The sequence below is a fragment of the Diplotaxodon limnothrissa genome, linkage group LG5 (assembly GCF_057381915.1).
Source record: "Diplotaxodon limnothrissa isolate DT_005_m linkage group LG5, D_limnothrissa_male_GT1.1, whole genome shotgun sequence".
Classification (NCBI taxonomy): Eukaryota; Metazoa; Chordata; class Actinopteri; order Cichliformes; family Cichlidae; genus Diplotaxodon; species Diplotaxodon limnothrissa.
Genome location: NC_140600.1, coordinates 36445917 through 36470238, shown reverse-complemented (window position 1 = coordinate 36470238; position 24322 = coordinate 36445917). Strand labels below are relative to the sequence as shown.

The window sequence follows — 24322 nt, the reverse complement described above, 5'->3', positions numbered from 1 at the left end:
CAGAAAACACAACAAGTGTCAAGATACAATAGTTTTCCAAGTCTCGATGATACCCAATGTCTTATGACCTCTATCAAATTTTGTCCCATAAAATGATTAATTTTACTGTTTGGTGGCTTATAAAGACAACAACAACAAAAAAACCAACATATTGTCCCATTTCCCAGCTAAGGTTTCCAATCCAGTAGATGGAAGCCTTTAAGCATTTATTTATTTTGCACCTTCAGACTATACAAAATCAGGTGAGAACTGTTTTCCCCTCAGCAAAGTTGGGACTTCTAGTCTTCTATTATCTGATGTGCCACATTAGTGGTGATCTGGTTTCTTCACAGAAGGGAGATTTGTGACATCATATGTGAGGTCAAGTATTTTCCCATTACCTAGCAATAGGTAGATGATAAATGAGACCACAATATGAGACCACTGACCATCCACATGGCTTCTGTGGTCCACTGAGATAAAACTCCCGAGTTTGAAATTGGACGGATGAACAGTTGTGAAATGCGAAGAAGATACACAGAGATACAGAGATTCCTTTATTTATAAGTGAGATGTATTCCACTGGCTGCCGACTCACTGAAATGCATCAAAATACATAACAATATTTTTTATTTATATGACAAAACTGCTGTAAACAACATTTAAATAATGAAGTGAAGTGAAAAAGTTAATGAGATTCACCGTGAACTTTATGGTCCAAATTATGGCAGCATTAGGCTGCACATCATACCAAGTACGTCATTTAAATTCAGGGTCATATCAGGAATCTCAAAGCATAAATTCATGTTTTCATGAAAATATAACATAAAGCTTTAAATTCCTATTGAATTGAATGCATTTGTATTTTCTGTGTCTGTCAGATATAGTGTTATTACACTAAAATTAATTAAATAGTAAAGATTAGATGTTTAGCCATTTTTTAAAAGATGAACAGAGCCTGTGTAAGAGCTGATTTGATCATTTCAAAGAGATTTCACAAAAAAACTAAACATTTCTACAGCTCTTTGAATCAGCCAAATGCCCACACCCCAGTGTTAAATCAACTTGTGATGCTCTCACGACCACGCAGAGAGGCTGTCGTTGGCCCACTATCTGAGGGTCACTTAAACTCACTAATAAAGACTTATTCTTCACTATACCTCGTCAATCCTCCCAGCCCCACTGACCCTCTTCTCGCCTGTCCTCCTCTGACCGGTAGAGGTCGCAGCCTAGCAGTTGCTGAGTGGACGGGAACGCATGGATGGATCAGAGCGCTCCCACATGACAAAGCTACAGCGCGTCTGGAAACGAGGAACGGAGAGCGGGCGTTTTGGGAGAAACCGTAGACAAGATCATTTCTTCACCTGCAGCACGCCCGGCTTGTTTCGCTGTCAAACAACTACACTGTTTAGCTTCCTAGTTTCAGAGATTACTGAGGCGGGCATCTGTCTTTTCTTTCCCCCCTCTTTCCAAGTGAACTTTATAGGGATGTTATATATGAGAGCATCAGCGTGCAGTTAGGGCCGAAGTAACTGTAGGACGGATATAAAGACTGAACATCTTCTCGTACTACTTTTTTGTTCGGTTTGATACACAAAAGAAAAAAAAGAGAGGGAGAGAGACGTGTGTGAGTGAGTGAGTGTGTGTGAGTGTGTGTGTGTGCAGGAGAGAGAGAAGTCGCACAGGTTTTTTTTTTTGGGAGCTACGTTTTCATGCCGTCAGTCTTGCGGACTCTGAGATGGACGTCAGATTTTATCCAGCTCCCCCTTCAAGCGTGGGTTCATGTACGCTACCGACTGACTCCGGTTTGGACTATTACCATTCCAACAAGGTAAACGTTTACGGTTACTTTAGTCGGTCAGATGTGCAGCCATAAGTTTCATGATGTATATTGAATACGCATGGTGGCAGACGGGTCGTATTTTTTCAGGCACGCTGTTTGAAGACCTCTAGTGACAAGTGCTGCACTTTTGGTTCCCTCGGGATCAGTGAGTGACAGGCTGCATTTCCCCGTCAACTTCGTTGTATTTCTTTAATGTATTTGGACTCATAAACTTTGCTAAAAAGGACACCTGCTTTGAGATCGTGCACGTGAGGTGGCGTTTAATTTCAAATCGCTTGTGTGTTAGTGTGAATAAACTGGGGCTGCGTTGTGCTGTGGATGTCCTGTGAGCAGAGTTGGAGCGCACCACTTTATCTGGCGCACCGGAGGAGCTGGTGATTGCTTTCAACAACCAAAACTGACAAATGGACAAAATGAACGTGTGCATTTTTTTCTTGTCTTCTAATATATATAGACCGCCAGAATGTTTTCTATATGATCTAAATGCTTCAGAATTAACTGCGGAAATACACTTTCCAGCTACTTTACAGGGCCAGTGCACTATTATTCCGAAATACAATTATCAGCATTGCGTTGAAATATGAGAGCATGCTATGCGTATTGGTTAAGACTATACTTCTACATGTTGCAGCGTGATTTGGCATTTTCGTCTGTTTTATTTTGCATTATTGCTCGGTAAGATACTTTCCATTAGTACTAATCACTAGTATATTTTGGCATGCTTGGTTATCAACACCTGTATGGACAAAAATTCAACCACATCATTGTGCGCATAATAACTTTTTAGAAATGATTATTCGCCTTTGCCTTTAAAAGAAGCCTTCCGTGTTTGGTTAAAGTTTGATTATTATATTAGCGTTTGTGTTTACATTAACACTGATAAGAAGTGCTGGAAAAATTAACTGCGTTGTACGCACGATTCAGTAGTAAAAGAAGCGTTTATTGAACAACTTGAAGTGCTAACACCTGTCATGGATTATCTATCTCTGAAAACAGGCTCTTTGAAAGAAAGGAAAGAAAAGGCTGCATCTGCAGTAGTGCGTTTTGGATTTTCCAATTCCTTCTTGAATTATGTGGTTATTGATATCCTGTTGATGTTGGGCCTACAGTAAAGAGAGAAGCTTTTTACTCTTGCACTCTGTCCATGGTGGACACCATTGCAGATTCTTTTCCTTGCAGAAAAATGTTTGGCATCTACAAGTGAGAAATGTACATACAGACCTACTTAATAGTCCAAGGTTACAAGTTGCAAGTAATGAGCCAAGTTTCTTTTACTGCGGTGGTCAAGGTAAAACTTGTGTAAACATTTACCAGTAACTATTGAGCAGAACTAGAAGAAGGCAGTATACCCCCAGCCATTCACATTGGTTTGCTTGCCTTAGCACCTGGAAGAAAGCCAGCAGGCAGTTAGCTTTTGCTGATGACAAAGTGAAACATTATAGCTCAGTACAATATTTGAATTGTTAATCTATCCTGTTCATGCACACAGTCACCTGTATGTATACATGTCCAACACATGCGGTTAGCTGCCTGTGGACACACTCTTCTACACCAACACTCACATACTTGGAGAGAGATTTGAATCACAATACGCGAATGGTTTACAAGGATTGCAGTTATTCCTCAACTCCTGACTCACTGGGACACCAACATCAGTCTTTAAAATCCAAATGAAGTGTTCATAGTTATAGCTCGATTTTGTTTTACACGTTAATTTAGTCTATCACTAGAAGCAGAATTCAGATAGAAGTACTTTTGTAATCTTTTTGTGATTTTGAAAAAGTTGTATAATTGTGTGTGTGTGTGCGGTTAGCTAAACACATACACTGTAGGCAGACAGAGTAGCTGCAGATGTGCTATCTACTGAAGATCACAGTAGGACCTTGTTGTTTCTGACTGAGGCTGCGTCCCAGCTCTTGTAGTATTAACACAATGAACTGTATTGGTTATCATGATTCAGCAAGCGTAGAGGCTGTTGGCCCGGTAAGGAGCAGGTTTGAGTTTCAAGGACAGAATCATATAACATTGTCATTACTAAAGTAACAGCTGTGACCATGATGTAAAGCGACACATTATCTGCACTGTACTCCTGCTTCTACACGTAACTGTTGAATAATGATACAGGATCTTTATAAGACATTTTTGGCAATAGTTCATCTTACTGGCGCCTTGAATTCACAAGTATGGAGTTGACCTGCTGGAGTGGCTCAGTATTAGAAGCACCGCAGCTGTTTAATGCCACTTCAATCAGCAAGTGAGGAAGCTGATTTCTTTTTTTCTTAAAGTCAGATTCACAAGACAGTTAGTCATTGCTGTTGATATTTTTTTTTTTAATTTTTCCATGGTAAATTGCAAACATAATTCTAAGCAATGTTAAGAGCTGCATGTTTTCAAATAGGCACAAAACTCCCAAACGTGGCCTCCTGAAGACATTCACACCGATATATATATATATATATACAGCTTGTTTGACAATCACTCGTGTAATTATGCATTACAGTACAGTATTAAATACACCAACCAGGAAGTGCACATAATACAAAGTGGGACAGTTCACATATAAAAAAGTGTATGGCTTCCTGTTCTAGTGGTGTAAAGTCAAATCTATTTCTGAGGGTGACTGTTAAGCTTTGTGTGAATGACTGTAAATTGTGTGCACACACAATGATCAGATCTCTACTCTATTTTTCTACTTTTTTTTTAGAAATCAGAAGCAGAGGAAGGAAAGATTGTTAATGTAATGCTTTTATTCAGGGACAGGTTGTTAAAACAGATGCAATAAAACATTCTTGCAGCACAGATTGCCTTCAGGAAGGTTACAGTGCTCAGTTTTTGTTAAAATATGTTACATGAGCTAACTTCCAGGAACCTCATCATAGGTGTTTTCATTATTTGGCCTTTTCTTCTGTGTTATAAATGGGATGGGCAGAATACAGTGTAGTCAGTATATATAGCTAGCACTGCAACCTAAATACTGTAGTCACTGTGTTAAATCAACACCTCTTTAAAACAACTGTAAGAACTAAAACTGAGCACTGTAATCTGAAGGTAGGATTTATTGCATGACTGATGACTACATTAATGCTAACAAACTGACAAGAGAATGTAAGCATCACCCAAATATTTAATCAGAAGGTTATGCTTTAGTTTTGTTTTTCAGTCAAGTTCACGCTCAAAAACCAAAAGGATAAAGATATTCTTTAAAACCGTTATGATGATTCTCTGCAATTCATTGTAAAAACAACCTGTGCGCCCGTATTTCAGAACAATGCAAAGAACAACACATGAGAAAAGCATCGATTTGTGTTTTGTTAAGAACCCCACGGCTCTGTTGCTCTTCTCAACTCCATCCAACTTGCATTGTCCTGCACTTGCACAATCACTGTGAGTCATCTTTACTTTTCGCCCAAGATTTCTCCTAATCTTTTTGAAGCCTCTCTGTATCTTTCCTCGCTGAGTGGGAGGCTTGTTTGTTCAGCGTACACTCAGCTGTGTATACCAGCGCTGAAGGCCACTTCTTCGCAAATGCCTGTTTTAGTGGGAGACTATTTGTCAAATGCATTATGACTTGTGCATACCCCGAGGCAGAATCACTCCGGTGAAATGAAGTTGGATAGATTACTGTAGATGTTCCACTTTCCCCTCATCCCTTTTCCCTCTAACAACACAGTGCCCAAGAGGGAGCCTCTCGTGTAATTATACTGTAGTTATACTGTAGGTTTATAATTCGATGGTTTGCAGATGTTACTCTTTACATAGTTGCAGTCTGTTCCAACTCACTATCAGTTATTTAGAGATTTTATTTAGGGCTAAATGCGTGCACGTGTGCGTATATTTGCATGCGTGCAAAGTGCAAATCTAATTGCTAAAACACTTTGAGGTGAGCTGTATGTATGAAACAGGTTTTAAGGTATACCTCATTTATACATTTATCTTATGTTTAATCTTATGCCCTATTTTACATCACTACACGAATACACATTACCATTAGCTGACATTCATCCACTCGAAAAGCAATGAGGCCAGCTTTTGCAGAGCACGTATCACCCCTTTTTAAGTGGTTCGTTCCATTTCCAGTGCTATCCAAATCACTGTATTAGTCACAGGATACTTCAAAGTATGGACAGGCAAAAATATTTTCCATTTGAATTCTCAGAATGTGATTTTTTTCCCCCTCTTGAAAACATGACAGTAATAGAAACAGAAATAAGAAGAGTTATTTCAGCAGTACCTCATTCTGTACACAGAGCGAAGTTAATTACATGGAGGCAAGCATTCTTGGGTCGACAGCATGGACTTGGGGTTTTTCATTGTGCCCATTCATAACATTCTGCTGACTGGCCAGTCCGAGTTGCAATATCCCAACTATTCTCACTGGGAAAATGTTAACCCATGCATGGCTCGCATGCACACCAGAGGGAAAAATGCAGTCTGTGTTGCTGGAACTACAAGTGGCGAGTTTGCAGTTACTGGCAGTCGGCACATGGAATTAAGGCTATGTTTTGGATTTAAAAATCACTAAACTGTCTTTATTGTAAAGTTCTCTTGTTTTATTTTTTAATTTTAAATTTTTTGGTCTAACCACTTCCTGGCTGTATTCATAATGAAGTCTTTCTGTCTCCCCACATCCCCACCCCCACCCCCCTCGCTGTGTCTAACTTCTTCTCTCATTTACCTTCCCAGCAGCAATGTCAAAAGGTTATGGAGGGAAGCTGGATCGCCTGGGGCTGATTGTGTCTTTGAGTTAATCATAAGTAGCTACAGTGTTATTCTCTGGAGCAGTGGGGCTTAGATTGTGTTGTGTGCATGGACTGTTACAGTAGGAGTGTGATGGTTTTGTTTTGAAACACAATAAAGCGAAATAGAGGTACGACTGCATTTTTCATCTGAGTTAAATCCAAAAGTGTGTTACACGCAGAACCCAAGCTTCCTCGTTTGGCTTCATGTCTGTTTAGCTATGTTTCTATGTTACAGTATAGTTGCATCACAAGAAAAAGCCCCAATCTCGCCACATCAGTGATACTGTAGTTTCTATTCTATAGCTGTATCTGCCTGGGATTTCATGGGGTATTTTAAGGACAGCTATTGTCTGTACAGAGAGCAAATAAGGGGATACAGCTATCCATTACAGGGATTTACCACGATGGACTCGAGTTTAACCTACAAGATAGAGAAGTCAACCAGACTCACAGCACTCCAGTGCTCTGTACTTTATAATCTAGACCAGACATGACTCAGAGCTACTAGAGGTGTTAAGAGGGTCATAAGTCATGTATGGCTGAAAATAGATTCTATAGTTTATCCTGCCTCGTTATCTACTTAATCACCGAGGTCCATAGAAACAGGCTATTTATGTTGATGATTGATTATATTACCAAGAATTGAATCATGACAGTGTATTTTTTAAACTCCTCCCAATATACTTTAGAGATATACTATTGCATTTCGAGTAATTTCTGCGCTGTTATCAGCCTGTAATCTATCATTCAGTAAGTTTATCAGCAGACTGCTTTTAGAGTGAGGCTGATATTAAGTTTTCAGCCTGGGTGACGTGCATGACAAGCTGTAAGTTACTGCGAAACACAGCCGCATCATAAGGTGTCAGAGTAATTTCAATCTTGACGTTGATTACGAAGTGAATCGGCCGAGCCCCGGTTCAACTCATGCCCCTCATTAAATCACATTAACCCTAATTATCGTCACAGCCCCTTGAAACCAAAATACAACAGTCAGGCTTGACTCTTGGCTCCTCAGCTGGCTGTTGGGTGTGTGCATCATGCACTTGTGACTTGTGTAAAGTCAAGTCCAGTGTGGCAAGGCATTTTAAACTGTCTTCACCTCAGGAGGCCACTGGTTTCTCAGTAGCAATTGCCTTGACTGGCTGTCTCTCCCCCCCTATCACCTCCCTCCTGCAGCCCAGTTTCCTTGTGCTGCTTTATATTCACTTCTTGATTGGTTGGGGGATGGGTGGTGGAATAGCATTTGAGAGGTTAGCTGGTTAGTGAAGGGAGGGGGGAAGAAGGTTGGTGTGTGCATAAAGAAAGAGAAGGGTCTGTAGGTGGAGGGAAACTGGAGAGAGATTTTTAGGGGTACTTTATTTTTCAGCTCGCCATTGAGTCTGTAATGTCATTCAACGATGTGGAAACCAAAATGAGCCTTGCCACCAGATGTGTTCCAGTCCAGATAGCGACTTGAAAGACAGACGTTTATTGTTTTAGTGCATTTGGTGTGGTTCAAACCCAAACTGCATGAAATGCTGATTGATGGATTTCACTAAAGAATGTCTGTGCGTGTGTGCGTGTGTGTGTGAGAGGGAAGCAAAAAGAGGGAGAAAGATCTCCTTTATCTGATTTATTTAACTATTTCTGTGCCCTGTTCTTTGCTCACTGTGCTGACGGGAAGGGAAAGCTGACAGTATTTCAGTGTGCTACAGTAGCATTTCAGAGCAGATTCATCTGCTTTCCATCAGCACTGCAGAAAAAGAAATACAACCCTTGATTCATTCTTTGTTGAACTTGAAGGCTCATTCTTTAAGTCGAGTTGCACTTTTATGTCTGTTGAGTGAGGTCTCTGTATTTCTGTAGACAAAACAAATGTAACATGCTTCAGCAGAGATAAGTATGGCAAACATAGTAGTGAGTGTCATAAAAGCTGTTGCGTAGAAGGCTTTTTATTATAAAAATGAGCCATTAGTAACTTTTGATCTCTTGCTGTGCAAATGTATGTTTTTGGTTCGCCAATAGCAACAGCCAAACTTGTTGCTGACATTTAGCAGCATCCACATGCATGTGGTTTAGACTTCAGGTCAGGAAGTGCGTAGTTCAGTTTTTCGTTGCTACAGTTTTAGAATCCCAACTGTGAATAGCATGTTCCTAATTATCATACAATAAAATTTGGGTTGTTCCCATTGTTTTATGATTAAGGAATCAGCATGCCAACATGGATGCAACAAAGACAAAACATTTTCATTGTGCTGAAATTCTACAATTCCCCCAGCAAGAAAGCTGATCTTCATTAGGATAATTGCTTCATTTCATTCATAAACAAATAGACCACAAAGTGATTATTCTAGATGCTGGAGATTATGAGCACAGTTATTGGACTTGGCAGATTTGTGTAAAGCAGGCTTAAATTAGCGTAACCATTGTACGAGAAAACCATATCAACATTTCAAATAAGCACAGACGGATCTCATCATCTCTCACTTTCACACTCGCCACTCTCCAAACGTCTTAGAGTTCATCCACTAATTTGTTTTTCATTTCATCTCTATAGGAATGTTGTGTTATAGCATATGTTTTGGTACTGTCGTGACTTTTTTGCCAGTAAAGGCTGTAGCTGAAATGGTGGAAGACTAAGGCTGATGGGCAGGAAATGAAACACCAAGGAGAAGAAAGAGTAAAAGGAGAATGGGTAAGAGCGATTTGGGGGATCTTGAGAGGTCAGAGCGTGCAAATTATGACAGAACAGGTCTAGATGTGGTGTTTCTAACATCCTTAGTTTAGTCTGTTAAGGCTCCAAATCGCTATTTAATGGAATGATTCGATTTTTTTTCTTGCTTTTTTGTTAGATGGTAAATTATCACTGTTGACTCAGTGCTGGTTGTAATAAAGATTTGTTGTGTTAATGGAGACAGGAACAGGAAAGTCAGGAAGAATGTACTTGTTAGAGTTGGCCAATGATTTATTCGTTGGCGTTATAGTCCTCCTTTCTCCTTCTGATGGGTGTTTCTTTAGAAAAGGTCAGCAAGAATGGCATGATCCAACAGATTCCATAGGCTAAATGTATAAAAACACTTATAAACAGAGTGTCAAAGAATGCAGCTGTCGGGTTCGCAAGCCTGGGCAAACACGAACAGTTGTCTTAGCTTCCTGAGGCATGTCCTGTGCAAACAGAACTAGAGACGGCTGGTTCAGGTCCACACTCAAAGACCACAGGACCACTGAGAGACACTCAAAGACATACACTCTCTTGCAAGTAGACGTTCTTGCATGCAGTCACATCACACAAATAAACACAAGTGCAAATGTGAGCTCATAGACCACAGAAATGTGTTGTTATGTAGCAACATTTCAAGCCACAGATCACTGTAACTGATACTATGAGCAGCTTAGCATTAGCAGCTGATGTGCGATCACTGTTATTATATTCAAATGATTTGTAGTAAAATGTATCCAAAAGACAGTCTTTTAAATTTGTATTTAAAAAACCTTTGACTTGTCAGTAAATCATTACTGAGTCACTTATGGGTTGCACCGGAAGTTAGTCAGCTGGTTAGACCACCAGCGATTGGTCGTCCACCATGTGCCATTTGTTTCTGTGCCTCCCTGAGCCAAGTGTGTGTGAGATTCCCCTCCCTATCACTACAAACCCACAGTGCCCCCAAGGCCTCTTTTTGCCTCTGTCTTGTAAACCACCTCTGGCACTGTTGGGCTTTGTTCATAATGTTTTCATTGTAGTATTGCCTCACTTTCCAGGAATTATATTCTCTGTGTGTTGATAGCCTGACTTTGCTACCCAATCATTTTCAGTGACAATTTTATGTAGTAAAAACACTTAATCTTACACAGGAGCCACCCTGTAGTAAAATGCAGATGCAAATGCATTTCTCAAGTAGTGCCAAGTCTTATTTGGCATTGCTTATACACTTGCTTTTAATATATGTACTATATAATAGATTAAATAAATAGATAACAGATTTACATTTATGAAAGTTTTTTAACCTTAGCTTATTTTTGATCTACAGTAGCTGTTTATGTCTGAGTACTCTGATGTGTTGGTGCAGCTGAGACTGAGTGTGTTCACAGTGCAAACGCGGCATTGCTGGCACTCCTGGTTTCACTTAATCTTTGACACAAAGGCACTTGCTTGTGGCTGGGATCTCAGACAGATTTAGTGACAGAGAAAGCGAGCTAAGGAGAGAGAGACCTCTGGTTAAGTGAGCGTAGATATCATTAAAAAAAAATTGCTTAAATTACTTTATATTTATTATTTGAGTATCTCCATTCACAGCAAATGGAAAATATGTTTCTATTTGTTATTTATGTAATTCTTGAAGATTGCTGGCAATTATTTGACAAACTAAGGAAAACATAGCATAGCAGGTCTGATACCATGCCAGGTACTTTGGTCACCTCAGGACCTTTTTCTCAGTTGTAGAGTACACAGACATCCGCAGATACCGCCAGTGTGATGATTTATTTGCCTGCCATTTTGTAATTACCCAGGGGGTAGAATAGAAAACATCTCTGAGATTATAGTTTCTCTAAGCATTCAAAAAAATAAAAAAAACATGATAATAATAAAAAAATAATTCCCAAGAGACTTTAAATAATTTGCCAGTAAGCTCTTTTAAGGCATCTTTTGATGTTTAATCAAGGGCTGAAACATTAATTGGAAATGTTTTCAGCATCGCTGCAGTGATGAAAATAAAAAACAAAAACTATCTGAAACATTTTTAAAAGAAAAAAATATCTGAATCCAAATTGTCTTGTTATCTCGAGTTGTATTTGTAATTACTGTTGTTGTGTTGGTTTTTTTGTTGTTTAACTTTACCTCTTGGCACCGTAGGCTGTTGTTTACAAAGACTTGCATCCTTAGATGCAGAATTATTGCATTCTGATAAGTAATTAATGAAAAAAGAGTCTTTTTGAATCTGGCTGGAGGAATTTATCCAAAATGGAAATAGCCACCTCCCATCGTACTTTCCCCAGGATATGCTGACACCATTCATGGGTTAATCACCGTATTTTTGGCAGGAGGAAGGTGTCAGTTCTTTTAGGTATACACCATCTAGTGTTCTTTTAATTGACTTCAGGAGAAACTGTATCAAGACGTGCTGATGAAGTTACAAATTGGCTAAAGCGTCTCGTTCTGAGCGCCAGATCTCCTTGTTCCTTTTGGTTTGGTTTGTTGTACTTTCTGCTGCTCAGCATAATGACGAGGGTGGAAGAGTGGAAGATTTCAATTACTCCAAGAAAGTCAAGGAGGCTGTTGAAGTTTGAAAAATACAACATGAGCTGGTTGCTCTGTGGAGATTGTGCCCATTTGGAATGTAATTAAATTGGTTTGGCTGCTTGCCAGTGAAAAAATACATTTCTTTTTTTTTTTCTCTTTGCAAATGAAAATGTATAGAGTGTTTTGCTGAAAAATACCTGGAGGGAACAGTAAGCTGTTGAATATTTGTAATACAGCTTGCATTGTGCAGTTGAAATGAGTTTTGAGATGAGTTATCCGTTGTGGTTTCCCCTTTGACATTTCAAAGGTATGCAGCTTTTGAACCATGGATTTACTGTAATCTATTTTTTTCTATTATTGATGTGTGGTTGAGTTATAAAGTGTAGATTGGCTTCTCTGCCATTTCACTAGCTTTGCCATATCAGAAACCACAAGGCCACTGAGCAGCAGCAGACTTTGTAATAATGTTATATACATGGTGACATGTGAAGCAGAGTTGTTGGTCCCAGTCAACACAGGACACTGTGCAAAACTGGTGTTTACTTTACACAAACACTCCTAGTAGGCTTCACAAAGTAATCAGTCTGTGGTGAAAGAGATATTTCCGAATTGCATAATTTGAACATGATAAGCACATAAATATGCTGTGAAATTGAGGAACTGCAATTTTTGGCAAATATAATAAACCATAAATGTCATGGTAGCAAATGTTCTCACATAATTTACCGCCCCAGTTTACACTAGACATTACTCCGTTTCTGAAAAACAAGTTTTTAGGTTTTAATAATTTGAATCTTTAACGAGTAACTGAGTGAAAAAGAGAAACTGTGATAACCGTGTTATCATTTCTTCTCCTTTAGTTACGAAGAGCAAAAGCAATTGACATTTGAGATTGTTTTAGCACTCACGGTGTGCAACATGATCTTCCACCTCTTCAAATGACCGCAAAAGCAGCATAAACCTCAAAGATAAAAATAAAAAGATTATTGGTACGTGCACTGTTAACTTTCAAGAGGAAAAGAGAGAGAGGAAGGGAGGGAGGGTCAGAGTGAAGAACCACAAGGAGAGTGTGAGCTGTTAGGTTTGTTAGGTTGTGCATGTGCAATGACAATAAAGTTGAATTCTAATTCTAGGTTGTTGTGTGTTTGTTGTGGAGTATTATAAAAATCCAGCCGCTTCTGATCCACTGTTCCCTGATCTGCAAATGGATCGAGCTGCCCAGCGGAGCCATTCTTACAAAATCAGCCTGACATGGCGTTATAATAGCTTTTTCTTGTACGCGTTCTGTCAAATCAACTTAGCTTCTTTGGGTGCTATTTTAGTGGTCACAGAGTCGATTTTTTTTGTCTGTGTTGCAGCTTATCCCCAGAGAGCCCATGGAAATATACTCATATGTCCAATGCCATAATGCCATCGTTTTAGCACTATGACACTTTTGGAAAGTGTACTTTGAAACCAGATCTGTGAAGCGAGGCAGAGAGGTGCTGAGCTGATGAGCTAATTAGTGGGGTCTACCACTGTTGTGCTAATGGCTCTTGCTCATGCATGTGTGTATTTGCTCAGGCTGTTTTTTTAAGGCTTAATCCAGCATGCACACGACAAAGCCTGCTAAGTGAATCAAACGGCTGGGTATCAGTGGAAACAAGGCTCCTCAATGGAACTGCAAAGATAGAGCAAACGGGCACAGATATGCCAATACACCTTTAGGGCATTGACTCTTTGCCATAATGCTTTCATATGCCTCTGAATGCAAAGGCTTTTTGTTGTTGTTGTCTTAGATACATTTCTGGGAAAACATGTATTTGTGTGTGTGTGTGTGTGTGTGTGTGTGTATTTGAGAAAATCTGGACTCAGGAACATACTGTAAAGCTATAAAAAGTAGGTTTCTACTGTTGCAGCCCTGCGATTGTGCAATCAACTACAAAACAAACACGTTCTAGAGAGAGGAAGCGATTGAAAGATAAATCTTTATCTGGCAGGCAGAGAAAAAAAGAGCTTGTTGAGCAATTTTGTAAACTTACACTGAATAAAAATAATAAAATAAGTGGACCTGGACAGCACATTGTCACTGTTCCATATAAACATGCGAGCAAGATGAGGCAGTTCCTTTTCCCAAGCATGCACGTGCTGACATGACACCAGCTCTCACTTTCATTTGTGCTTATGCACCTGCTGACACTCACTGTTATTTTCATTATAGTCGTTGTTCTACATGTTCTTACCACAGTGTGATTGCACACTAGGCAACATGTTTCTAACACTATATAGAAAAGTACTTGTCAAGACAGCTCAGAGTGAGAATTTCTGGGGATTTGTATGCTTTTCAAACACTAAAATTCACTTTGTTAAAAGGAAAAGCTGCAGGTAAAGTTGTTATTTATGTTACTGCATTGTTCAATACTCAAAGCTGGACAATGGATTGGAGACCACACAGCATCTGTAGCTATAAATACATTTGTTTTATATAACTAAAAGGAAACTAAAGATAGCCCTAGCAAAACAAAACCAACAGAGGCCAGGAAGGCTGACTGCCACCAAGTAATGTTGTGCAGTTCAACTGAGTGAACTCCACCCACCACCTTGCTTAAGCAATTGCACAATCAACAGATAACAAACGGCTAATATTTTTGATGACTGAGTAGTAGTTAGATTGCTGGATTTATCCTCTCAAATCTGAGGTTTTGGTGATTTTCTTAGTTATCTCACTGTGTTTTAGTTTCCCAAAACCAAAAGTAAAAGTACAAATGAGCATTTTAATATAAAACAATAAATCAATAACAAAGTTAATTAAGTGTAATGTTGTATTGTTGATATGGTTATATAATATTGGTGCATTTAATATAATCTTTTATAAATAAAATCCCTCTTGCAAAGGTTTCTAACTGAATGAAAAAGACAACTGAATTGCACTGGAAGCAGGATGAGAACCACATGCAAAAAATTCACAAACTATCCAGTAATCTGTCAGAAACACTATATTCAAGCCTGCTTGTGTGCTGTTTGCATTTAGATGATCCCCCCATTCCTGACATCCTTTCATAATTAAATGAAATTTTCCGTAGTCCTTCAGCTTTATTTAGTGTATTTGGCAACTACAGTCATTAAGCTGCACAAACATACCAAAGCAACAAAGCAACACGAAGAGTAAGCAGGTCTCATGTATGGCATAGAGGCGACAAATAAGCTAATTGGGGATTAACGGTTAATGACTGAACGAGGGAAGACAAGTGCCGAACCCCGTTTTGTGCCAAAGTCTGCAGTGATGTTTTTTTCTTCCTGGCTCTGTTCACCTCACCTGCCATGCTTTTGTTCCTATTCCTCTGCATTATCATCCTCTCAGTCCCACTTAGCCGGATTTCTTTTCTCTCCACTCTCTCATTTTGGTCTCTCTCTGTCTCTCTCGAGCTGATTCTCATCCTGTATTAGTTGCAAATGCAGAACTAAGTAGCTGTGACAACATTCTCAGATGCTCCAGCTGTCACAGATTTATTGAGTTATTAAAGTAATGTACTGTGATTAAAAATGCTAATTTTCCCTGAATCGTATGCCAGCTTACATATTTTTTTTCAATAGCTGATTTAATTACATGGAAAATGAAACAAGGGTTGATGATTCAATCTTTGCAGCCAATTGCCTCGCCATACAAAAATGAATTACCTCATGATACAGAATTATTGTTTGAGCTACAAAAAGTGAAATGACAGTGGAATTGTATAAATAATCAGAGCTTTTTTGGCGTTGCGTTGTGCAAGCTGTGGCGAGCAAATGCTCATATTATGCTCATATTTGAACCATCAAATATATTAGGTTAGTTAGCATTTTGCTTATACAGTATATAATCTCAGCAATCTTACCTCAGGCCACAATATGAAAGCAAAGCTTTGAAATGAGTAAAAAAACCTGATCCATTAAAATCCTTATCTCAATGCTCAAGTGCGCTCAGAGCATGTAGGATAGTTCTGGTTTTTATATTTAAAGCATGGATTTTAAATAACGAGAGAAAAAAGTTTCTCCGACCAATATTGTTTGAATTGTGTCCTCGTCTATTCGGAATAATTTCCTTTCCCCTGGGGGATTTGTTCAGAGTGCTTTCCTTGGCTCATTTTGGCCTCTCATTATGCATTCATGTATTCGTTTATATAATGCGGCACGCTGCAGCTTCATTGGACAAATCTCAGTTGTTTTGGACACCATTGTGTATGATACACGAATAGTAACATTTCTTTTTAACTGGGTGTTCTTTAGTTTTACTTCCCACAGTCTATTTCTCCTGCTTAAGTGATTTTGCAAATTATGCAAGACCTCTTTTAAACATCACCAGATTGAATCAGCTACTGAAAAAGTAATTTTCATTTAAATAATGAGATAGAACTTCTCCCTTGATCGCTTGATCTTTGCAGAAAACTTTTGCTGAGCAGCGGATCACACTGTGCCCTTATTCCAGTCTTGTAAAATCTTTGCAAGATGGGCCAAACAGCATCATACATTTTTTTTGAATCGCTTCCAAATTTTCAGGGTTCCGTAACAGATTGAATAGTACCTACTGTATAGGTGAGCTTGTCAAATATCCATGATCATGTCACATATCTTTTCCACTCTGGAAAGGATTGGGTTGTATATGGAGTTCAGTGGAGTGAGTGGCTCCAGCCCTCCAGATGTCCTAGACATAACAGAAGCTTGTCAGCTCTGTAGCTGGGCTCTAAATGGGTCACTCTCCTTGATATCACACAGCTACTTCACAATGACCCCACTGTTCGCCTGATATTACAGCACACCAGGTGGCTCACTACGAAAGTCATGGCTAGACAAATATGGACTGCATATGCTTGTAAAAAAAATCCTAATATCTGACTGCTGATTTCAGAATTAAGGTATGAACATGACCTTTATTCTTGCACCAACTTCAGATGATAGAAACCTCTATGCATGTTTCGTTTCATTTCCCCTCTTCCAGCATTGTGTGCATGGCTGTATATAAGATTACATACAGGGAGCTCTGCAGAGCAGAGGAGGCAGTAACTAAACTGAGGGTGAAAGGGAGAGGGTTGGGTGCATGGTAGTTCAGTGATTTCTGATTTATGGTTTGATTACAGTCTTTCCATCCTGCTGAAGACTGGCTGTATTTGCCTGCATCACGTGAACTTTTTCCTCACATGGCCTAGTCATGCAGCAAGCTCTGGCTCATTCTGCTTCTTGTCAAAATGAAACATACATATGCACGTATAGACTTACATCTGTGGGATGGCATTAAGCCACACACAGACGCACACGCACGCACATTCACACACAATGATGGCGAGATAAAATGGAGAATTGCTCTTTTAGTCAGCTGAGCAGTCTTCTCTCCTGCAGCCTGGCAACCATTCAATACAATTTATCTCTTACTGGGATATAATATTGGTATTCACAAATGCAGCCAGTAAAGGGACAAAAAACAAGCAGTACAATAAGACGGTGTGATTTGAGCACAGGTGTCCACCGTCTTGGATTCATGATATCCCACTCAACTGAATGAAAATCAGCATATTTATTGCTGCAGATATGAATGAGGAGCCAAACTCTCTTCATCTAGAATGTCAGCGCCACTGTTTGCAAGAAGAGTAGCCTTGAAAATCAGACAATGGGCCTTTTTTTCACCTGTAGCTGGCTGGATATTCTTTACTGAGAGCTGCATTCCATTAATAGTAGTGATCAGACCTTGGTGAGAAAGAAACACAGTAGCTAAGTGTTCTCCCTTTATGTGCCATTAGTGTTTTTAACCAGCATCGATCCACCTGCATTTCCACTATGTTGGTGTATGAATAGGATGAAAGCTCCTGTGAAAGAGCCAGCCACTGATATCATGTCTCCCCGGGCGTTCATTAAACTGCCATTCATTCTTGTATTTTAGGCCTCTTACTTTGAATTCTCTTCCACTTCGCATTTTGTTCCATGGGCTGAAGTAGACCGTTTGACTTCATCTTGTCACGGTTATGAAACACTTCAATAAAGTGGGGAGCCAGTATAAAATCTGTCTTGATTTATAGCTTTGGCAGGACAGTTTGATCTGTCAAAATGTAGCATTGTCGTAGTGAAAGGTTAATAGCTGATCAGAGTTTCAATAAATAAGTTCTTTCGATAAAAGAGTCAGGAGAATGTGGAAATTTGCTGTGCACTTTTATGTTATTGCAAAGAACAGATAGTCTCACCTTATCTGGTCTGTAGGTTTTTTTTTCTGTCTTATTGTAGGGTCTATACTTTACAGTATAAAGTGCCTTGAGGCAACTATTGTTGGGATTTGGCACTAAAATCGAATTGAACTGAACTGAATTGAATCGAGAGACAACAGTTTGACTTTATTTATCAAAAGTCTAAAGCACCAAAGCTCCTGTGCGTTCACCTTGGTATGCTACAGACAGCCTGACAGCAGAGTGGAACTGATTGTCTCTGGCAGCACTCAGAAAGATGTGAAATTAACACCTACTTAAAACAGGAAAAAAAAGACCTATCAGAATGATGGTTGAGCGTGCAGCAGCTCTGGCTTCAGCAGGTACATTTGAATATGAACATCCCTGAATGAAAGGTTATGACCCATAAAGAGGGGGAACGATTTGAGCGAAGCGTGCTGAGGGGAGAAATGTCAGAGTGAGAATGGCAGGAAATATGTTAGTGACAAGGAAAAAGCTGCCCCTGGTATTCTAGAGCCCCAATGAGTAAAAATAGGGCATTGGGCAAGAAGGCAGGAAACCAGCAGAGCGAGGCCTCTAGTTGGAATTTCTTCTGGGGAGGAGAGATAAGAGACTTAACTCCCTCCTGTCTGGGCTGGCTGACTTTAACATGCGACATTTGATCACTGATTACTTATGTAGAGATGGACAGAGGAAGAAGAGATTGAAGAATTGAATAAATGATTTGAGCACTGAGAGTGCTGTGAGCACTGTTTCGGTGCGCTTTCTGATGACTTGTCAGTTATTGAGCATTGACATGACATTTTAATTAGGTCAAGACTCGTGATGGAAACCAAAGACCACGCTCACACTTTCATGAGAGCTCTCTCACGCAAATGCACATTTATGTGTGCATATATACTTCACACACTCTCCTGCGCTCATAAACACACTTTGAGGTAATGGCTGAGGGGTGGAAAGTACCCTGTGTGAGAGTCTTGGGTTCCTCAGGTTGGAGAGTGGAAGTTAGACAATAAACAGTGGCCTTATCGTGCTTCGGGCAGAGCTTCCAACCTGATAGTTCCACATATGACTTCCAGCTATTAGAAACAAATATGACCTCTATACCACTTGTCTCAGCCCACTCACTCCCATGAATAAGCAATTATTTTAGGACCCTCGGTGGTAACTTTGTCTCAGCGTTGAGATTTTAGACTGCCGCGTGCATTAGCCTCGGCCCTGTGCTTCTTCACTGTCACTTTACCACACTGATCAGGCTGTTTTATTAGATTTCCCTGTAGTTACGTGACATCACTGACACAAGATTTATTAGGGTTTTTTACAAATCAAATTTCCAGGCCTAGTGGAATGTGAGATTGATGGCCCAGAAAAGGCGAGACAACAAGGTCATTATCATATCATTGATTACAGTAATTTGTACATGGTGTGGCAGTTGTTCATCTGATAGGGCGTTCACTGACAGCTACACAGTTGACAATGTGGCCACTTCTTATAAACTGTGGGTGGTTCAGGAGTTCCTGATCTCGTGCAGAAAGAAAAAAAGTCAGAACGTGGCAGGCATCTACGCAGAAACTAATTATAGTGTACAACAGCTCAACACTTAACATCAACAATGGAGGTCGTCTACATTTATTATTTGCTTTCGACTGTTTTATTCCTGTTCTGAGAGCAAAGAAACATAATTCTGGATAGAAGTGATCAACCTTGCATTGCTTATTTCCTCATGAAGTGTGTCTATTGAATTTGTATCTGTGAGGAGAAAAGACAAATACATTTATCGAGCGTTTGATTTTCTCCCAGCCAACTGCTTTGAGACTCTTATTTTAGCTACTGATTTAAAAAAAATTGAAATACTCATTGAGGATATTAATTCCCTTTGAAGAGATGCGGCCGGAAATCCCGACCTTTAAGATGGTGGGAAAACAGAAGAATAGTCGCTCTGTTTGAAACACGGCGTGGCATAATTAGAGTTTAAAGACACAAGTGGTTTCATGTAAAAGAGAAAATGTGTTACATATGCGCCCTTATGTGTACTTGTTGTGTCCAGTTACTGTCATATTGAGGACACAGCCTTCCTCCCAACAAGACTGCAGTGTGAGACAATAACCTAAATACCTGGCGGATTTCAGACTTTCATTCTTTCTCTTTTTCTTTACTTCACTCTATCTTTGTGATCCCTTTTTATTCTCCCCCCACCTCCATCTCTCTCTCCTTCTCTCTCGCTGTCTGTCTCGCTCTTCCTCCTTTTTTGTATGCACCCGCTTACCCACACTCCCTCATGGTCACTCTCTTAAGTGATTGCTACATTTCATCTCATGGTAAATCGGCCATCAGCCCAGTGAGCTATCATTATGCAAATGATGGGCAATTCAATTTCAGCTGGTCGGAGGGGGAATTTCTAATTAGGGTGAGGCACAGCACTCAAGATAGAGAGAAAGATGTAAAAGCAGAGGGAGACAGTAAGGTGGAGAGGTGCTGTAAATGGATCTCATAGGTAAAGTGAGAGGTAGAAGAGAAAACCTAGAAATGAAGGAGCATCCATCCACAAAATTAACGTCTGCATTGCACATATAATCTTTAGTCAGCTATTAGTTGCTAGCATCTTTCTCCTCCTATTGTTTTTCCCCTTTCTTTGATCATTTCTCACCAGTTAATTTTAAAGTACTGGCTTATCAGGTTAGAACATGTTTTCACTGTGGGATCCTCTCCAAACCTCATAATTTAAAAAACATGATCTCTTAAATTTAGTTTAATCGCACTGATACTAAACTTTTTACGATTTCACATGGCGAAAGGGGGAGGACAGTTAGTGCAAACTATAAATACTTATATTGACTGACTCATTTGCCACTTAGGTCATTGTAGTTGTCTCATACCTCATTTGTAGTCACACTTACAAAGCATTTAAGAGGTTTTTATACTCTAAAATATGAATCATGTTCCCTTCCCTGATACATTACAAGAATTTCTTCTCGTTGTGTGAAGTCAGGTTTCAAGTTCTGTCAGTGTGTGGTGTCGCCTCATGTGACTGATGCAGACACTCATTCAGTTGAGAGTGGGGGCGGGAGTGGGGGCAACCCTGCACTGCAATTAACAGATGTGAACTCTGTCTGTAACATCACATTCAGACTATCAGTAGATGTGACAGTTTACTCAAATGCTTCACATGCAGACTGTTGGTTGACGTTACAACAAATGTATGTTTCCTAATCGACTAAAATGCAGGCTTTTGGTAGAGATTGCAATTTTCCAGTGTAGTAGTTCTGAAAGCAAAACACAAAACAAAGCCTTGACAACTCTTCCGAAGCAAGTTCAGACTGAATACTATATTTCATTTAAATGCGAACTGGATGAGACAAACAGTTGTCAAGAAAAGCACAGAAAACACAAAAAGATGTACAGAGATTCTTTGATGCATTAGTGAGTAATATGACTTAGGTATCTCCAGACTTAACGTGATGACGACAATTAATGTATCTGCAGCATCTGCAACTTCGTTTGTTACATTTGACGAATAATGTTTCTTGATGTTGTGCTGCTGTCAGAGTGGACTGGTATTGTGCAGCGGATTTATTTTGATGGAGTGTCTCTTTTCTTCCTATTGTTGTAATGAAGCATTGGGCTTGTCTGTTTTTGTTATTTATTCAGCAGCCCAGAGGGACAGCATGTTTCCTGCAGGGAGAAGAAGAGAGAGAGGAAGAAACAGCTGGTCAAACTTTTTCATCACGATTAATTGAATGTGCTCAATTTACCTGCGTATGAGAGATGTTTGCATTCTTTAGTAGTTTGTGTTTGTGTGTTAGAGCTAAGCAAACTGTCACTTCTGATTTGATAAATCTGTCGGATCAGTTTCTGTTTTTGCGCGTCAACATATATCTGAACATGTGTAGGTGTGTGCATGTGTTGGTTATGACACACACGCTCGCGCACACAGACGCACACACACAGAACAGAGGATTCAGCTGAGATCAGCAGCTCACCCCGGGCTGTCAAATATTCTGTCAGCACAGCCCAAGAATCACAATTGGACTCTTTGGGAGGCATTAATTCAAAGCACCGTAACAATGCTCTCTGAAACCAAATCAACTGCCTGTAGTCAGCATATCAACTCCCAACTAACTCTCTCTCTGTATCTCTCTATCTCCATCTCCCTCTCTTCTGGCTTCCGTTGCACTAACTTTCCCAGCTCTGTCTTTACAGCAATGCCTGTTTTACCCCCAACCCTGCCCCAGTCGTTCTAAGATGTGTGATTGAACTTCTAAATATGTTTTGGAAACCGAGTTTCCTACCACAGATATTGTACTGTAACTACCTCTTGAGCTCAGACCATGTGAAAATGATGTTTCTAGACAAGAATGAGCAAAAATAAACCAAAACACTAATTAATTAAAAACTCTGTGTCTTAAGCTTTCTATCATTTCGAGCAGTGCTCTGCACTGAGGTCATGGTTTGGAATAAACACATGTCGTTGTTGCTTTAGCCAGGTCAGTTACCACTCAACAAGGGCTTACTATGTTTACATACATGAGAACAAAGTATGATGCAAATAAAAGACTGCAAGGTCTGACTACAGTAGTATTAACTACGAATGCTTTTAGTGTTTGAAGGGTGAAAAGGACAGTTAGAGTAAGTAGAATTTAAAGTGTTTTTTGCATAAAATCCCAAAATATTCCTTTTAAAATTATATTATGCAAGTCACCCTACATTTGAGAAGCTGGAACTTTGAGATTTTCTTTAAAAGAAACAGGTTTAAGAATTGTTTAAAGATTTTTTGAGCCAGTGCCACAGAGTTCAGTATTTATAGCCATAACTAACATAATATAGTTGGAAAATTATTGTGGGTTACACGTATTTCTTACAGTCTAATTGTTTAATCATATCAGCACTACCTTTCATGACTTATTACAGCTATTGTAACAACACGCAGTATGTTTATAGTGCCAGTGCTGACAGCTCAGTATTGTTAATGGAAACTTTTTACAGTATATCACAGTTTTTGCCTTTGAGTTTAGTGACCTATAAAGCCTGAGATTCGGGAGTATTTGCTCTCCTCAGCAATCCTAATTTATTAAAGAATCATTCTGCCCAGTGTCTGTTTGTACTAAAGTAATCCAACCTTTGCATGTTTCATTTGTAGAAAAAAAAAGAAATGACAAAATCCCTGTTTTTGTATTAGCTAAAGCTTCTCCCAGCCATCTGTTTTCTGCCTGTAACACACTAGTTGTGTCCAGTGCACAGCAGAGGTGCTGGTTCTGCTTGTCATCTGTTGGTTGTAACTTGTATCGTTGTAACACTGTGTTTTTTTGTCCTCAGGAAACAGCCTTATAAAGATGAAGGGTTTTGAAAATAATCAAAAACAGAGGATAAAGGAAAATGAAAAGTTCCTTTTCTTCTCTCTGAATCAGAGAGGGCAAGGGCTCTGACTGCACTTTATTAATGCACTCCATCTCGCATAATACAAAGGGCAGGTGTGTGCGTGTGTGTGCGCACGTGTGTGTGTGTGTGTGCGATACCGTGAGAGACAAAATGACGGTCGAGAGAGTGAGCTAATTTTTCTATCATTAAAACTTATTGCAGTAGTTATCCTTTGCAAAGGGTGTAGTGTTATAACGTTCCTTGTGGCATCTTTGTAATTGCCTTTGATGTAAATGATATATATATATATATATATATATGTGTGTGTGTGTGTGTAGTTTAATGATGGCTTGTCCTGTGCATTCATTTTTACTGTAAAAGCCTGATTACCTTCACTTTAATTTTGAATGTAAGCTTTTTAGATGATCCTTAACAAAAAGAAAACCCCAAAAAACAATTCTTGATCTCTGACTGAAGACTAAATTCTAAAACTTTTATTTCTGCTGTGTGAAGAGTTAACTATGGCTTTAATCCACTCTGTAATCCCGTCAGTGGACTGTATGCAGTATCTAAGCTTGGGTACAATTTTAGATGCCTCTGTTGTATCTCCTATCTCACTTGAAAACATGCAGCCAAGCTCTACATTGTTGTTTCAGTAGATACAGAATCTACTTTCTGTCACGGCCCTCTATGCCTTAAGGTAGACACAAGAAGTCAGGAAAGCATGAGAAATGCGAACAGAAAAAACAATACAAGAAAGAAACACAGTGTCATAAAAGTTTGAGAGAAGAGGGAAAAGCCAAATGCATAACCACAACTTTCGCAATTAGTTATAGTTCTCGCAACATTTTCAACTGTTCACCGGGTGAAACAGCGTGGCTGCAGTCACTCTGATTAAGGCCCAGGTTGGATTACAGTGAATTACCACGTTATTGAGAAACTGTGTGATTTCTGTCACCAGCAGCAGACGGCATCTTGGCTTGAGCGTAGCTAGAAAACAGATACAAACATTACCTCCTCA

The 24322-nt window shown here is 39.5% G+C and overlaps 1 protein-coding gene across 3 annotated transcripts in view; it reads left to right on the top strand.

Annotated features, from left to right (window-relative positions):
• Nucleotides 1-1717: 1717 nt before the first annotated feature.
• The window catches only part of tox2 (TOX high mobility group box family member 2), an 84792-nt gene continuing 62187 nt past the window's right edge, over nucleotides 1718-24322 (top strand). For all 3 annotated transcript variants that reach the window (XM_085354672.1, XM_085354671.1, XM_085354670.1), the window contains exon 1: nucleotides 1718-1810. In XM_085354672.1, coding sequence (XP_085210798.1) covers nucleotides 1718-1810 — 93 coding nt within the window. The remainder of the gene's footprint in view (nucleotides 1811-24322) is intronic.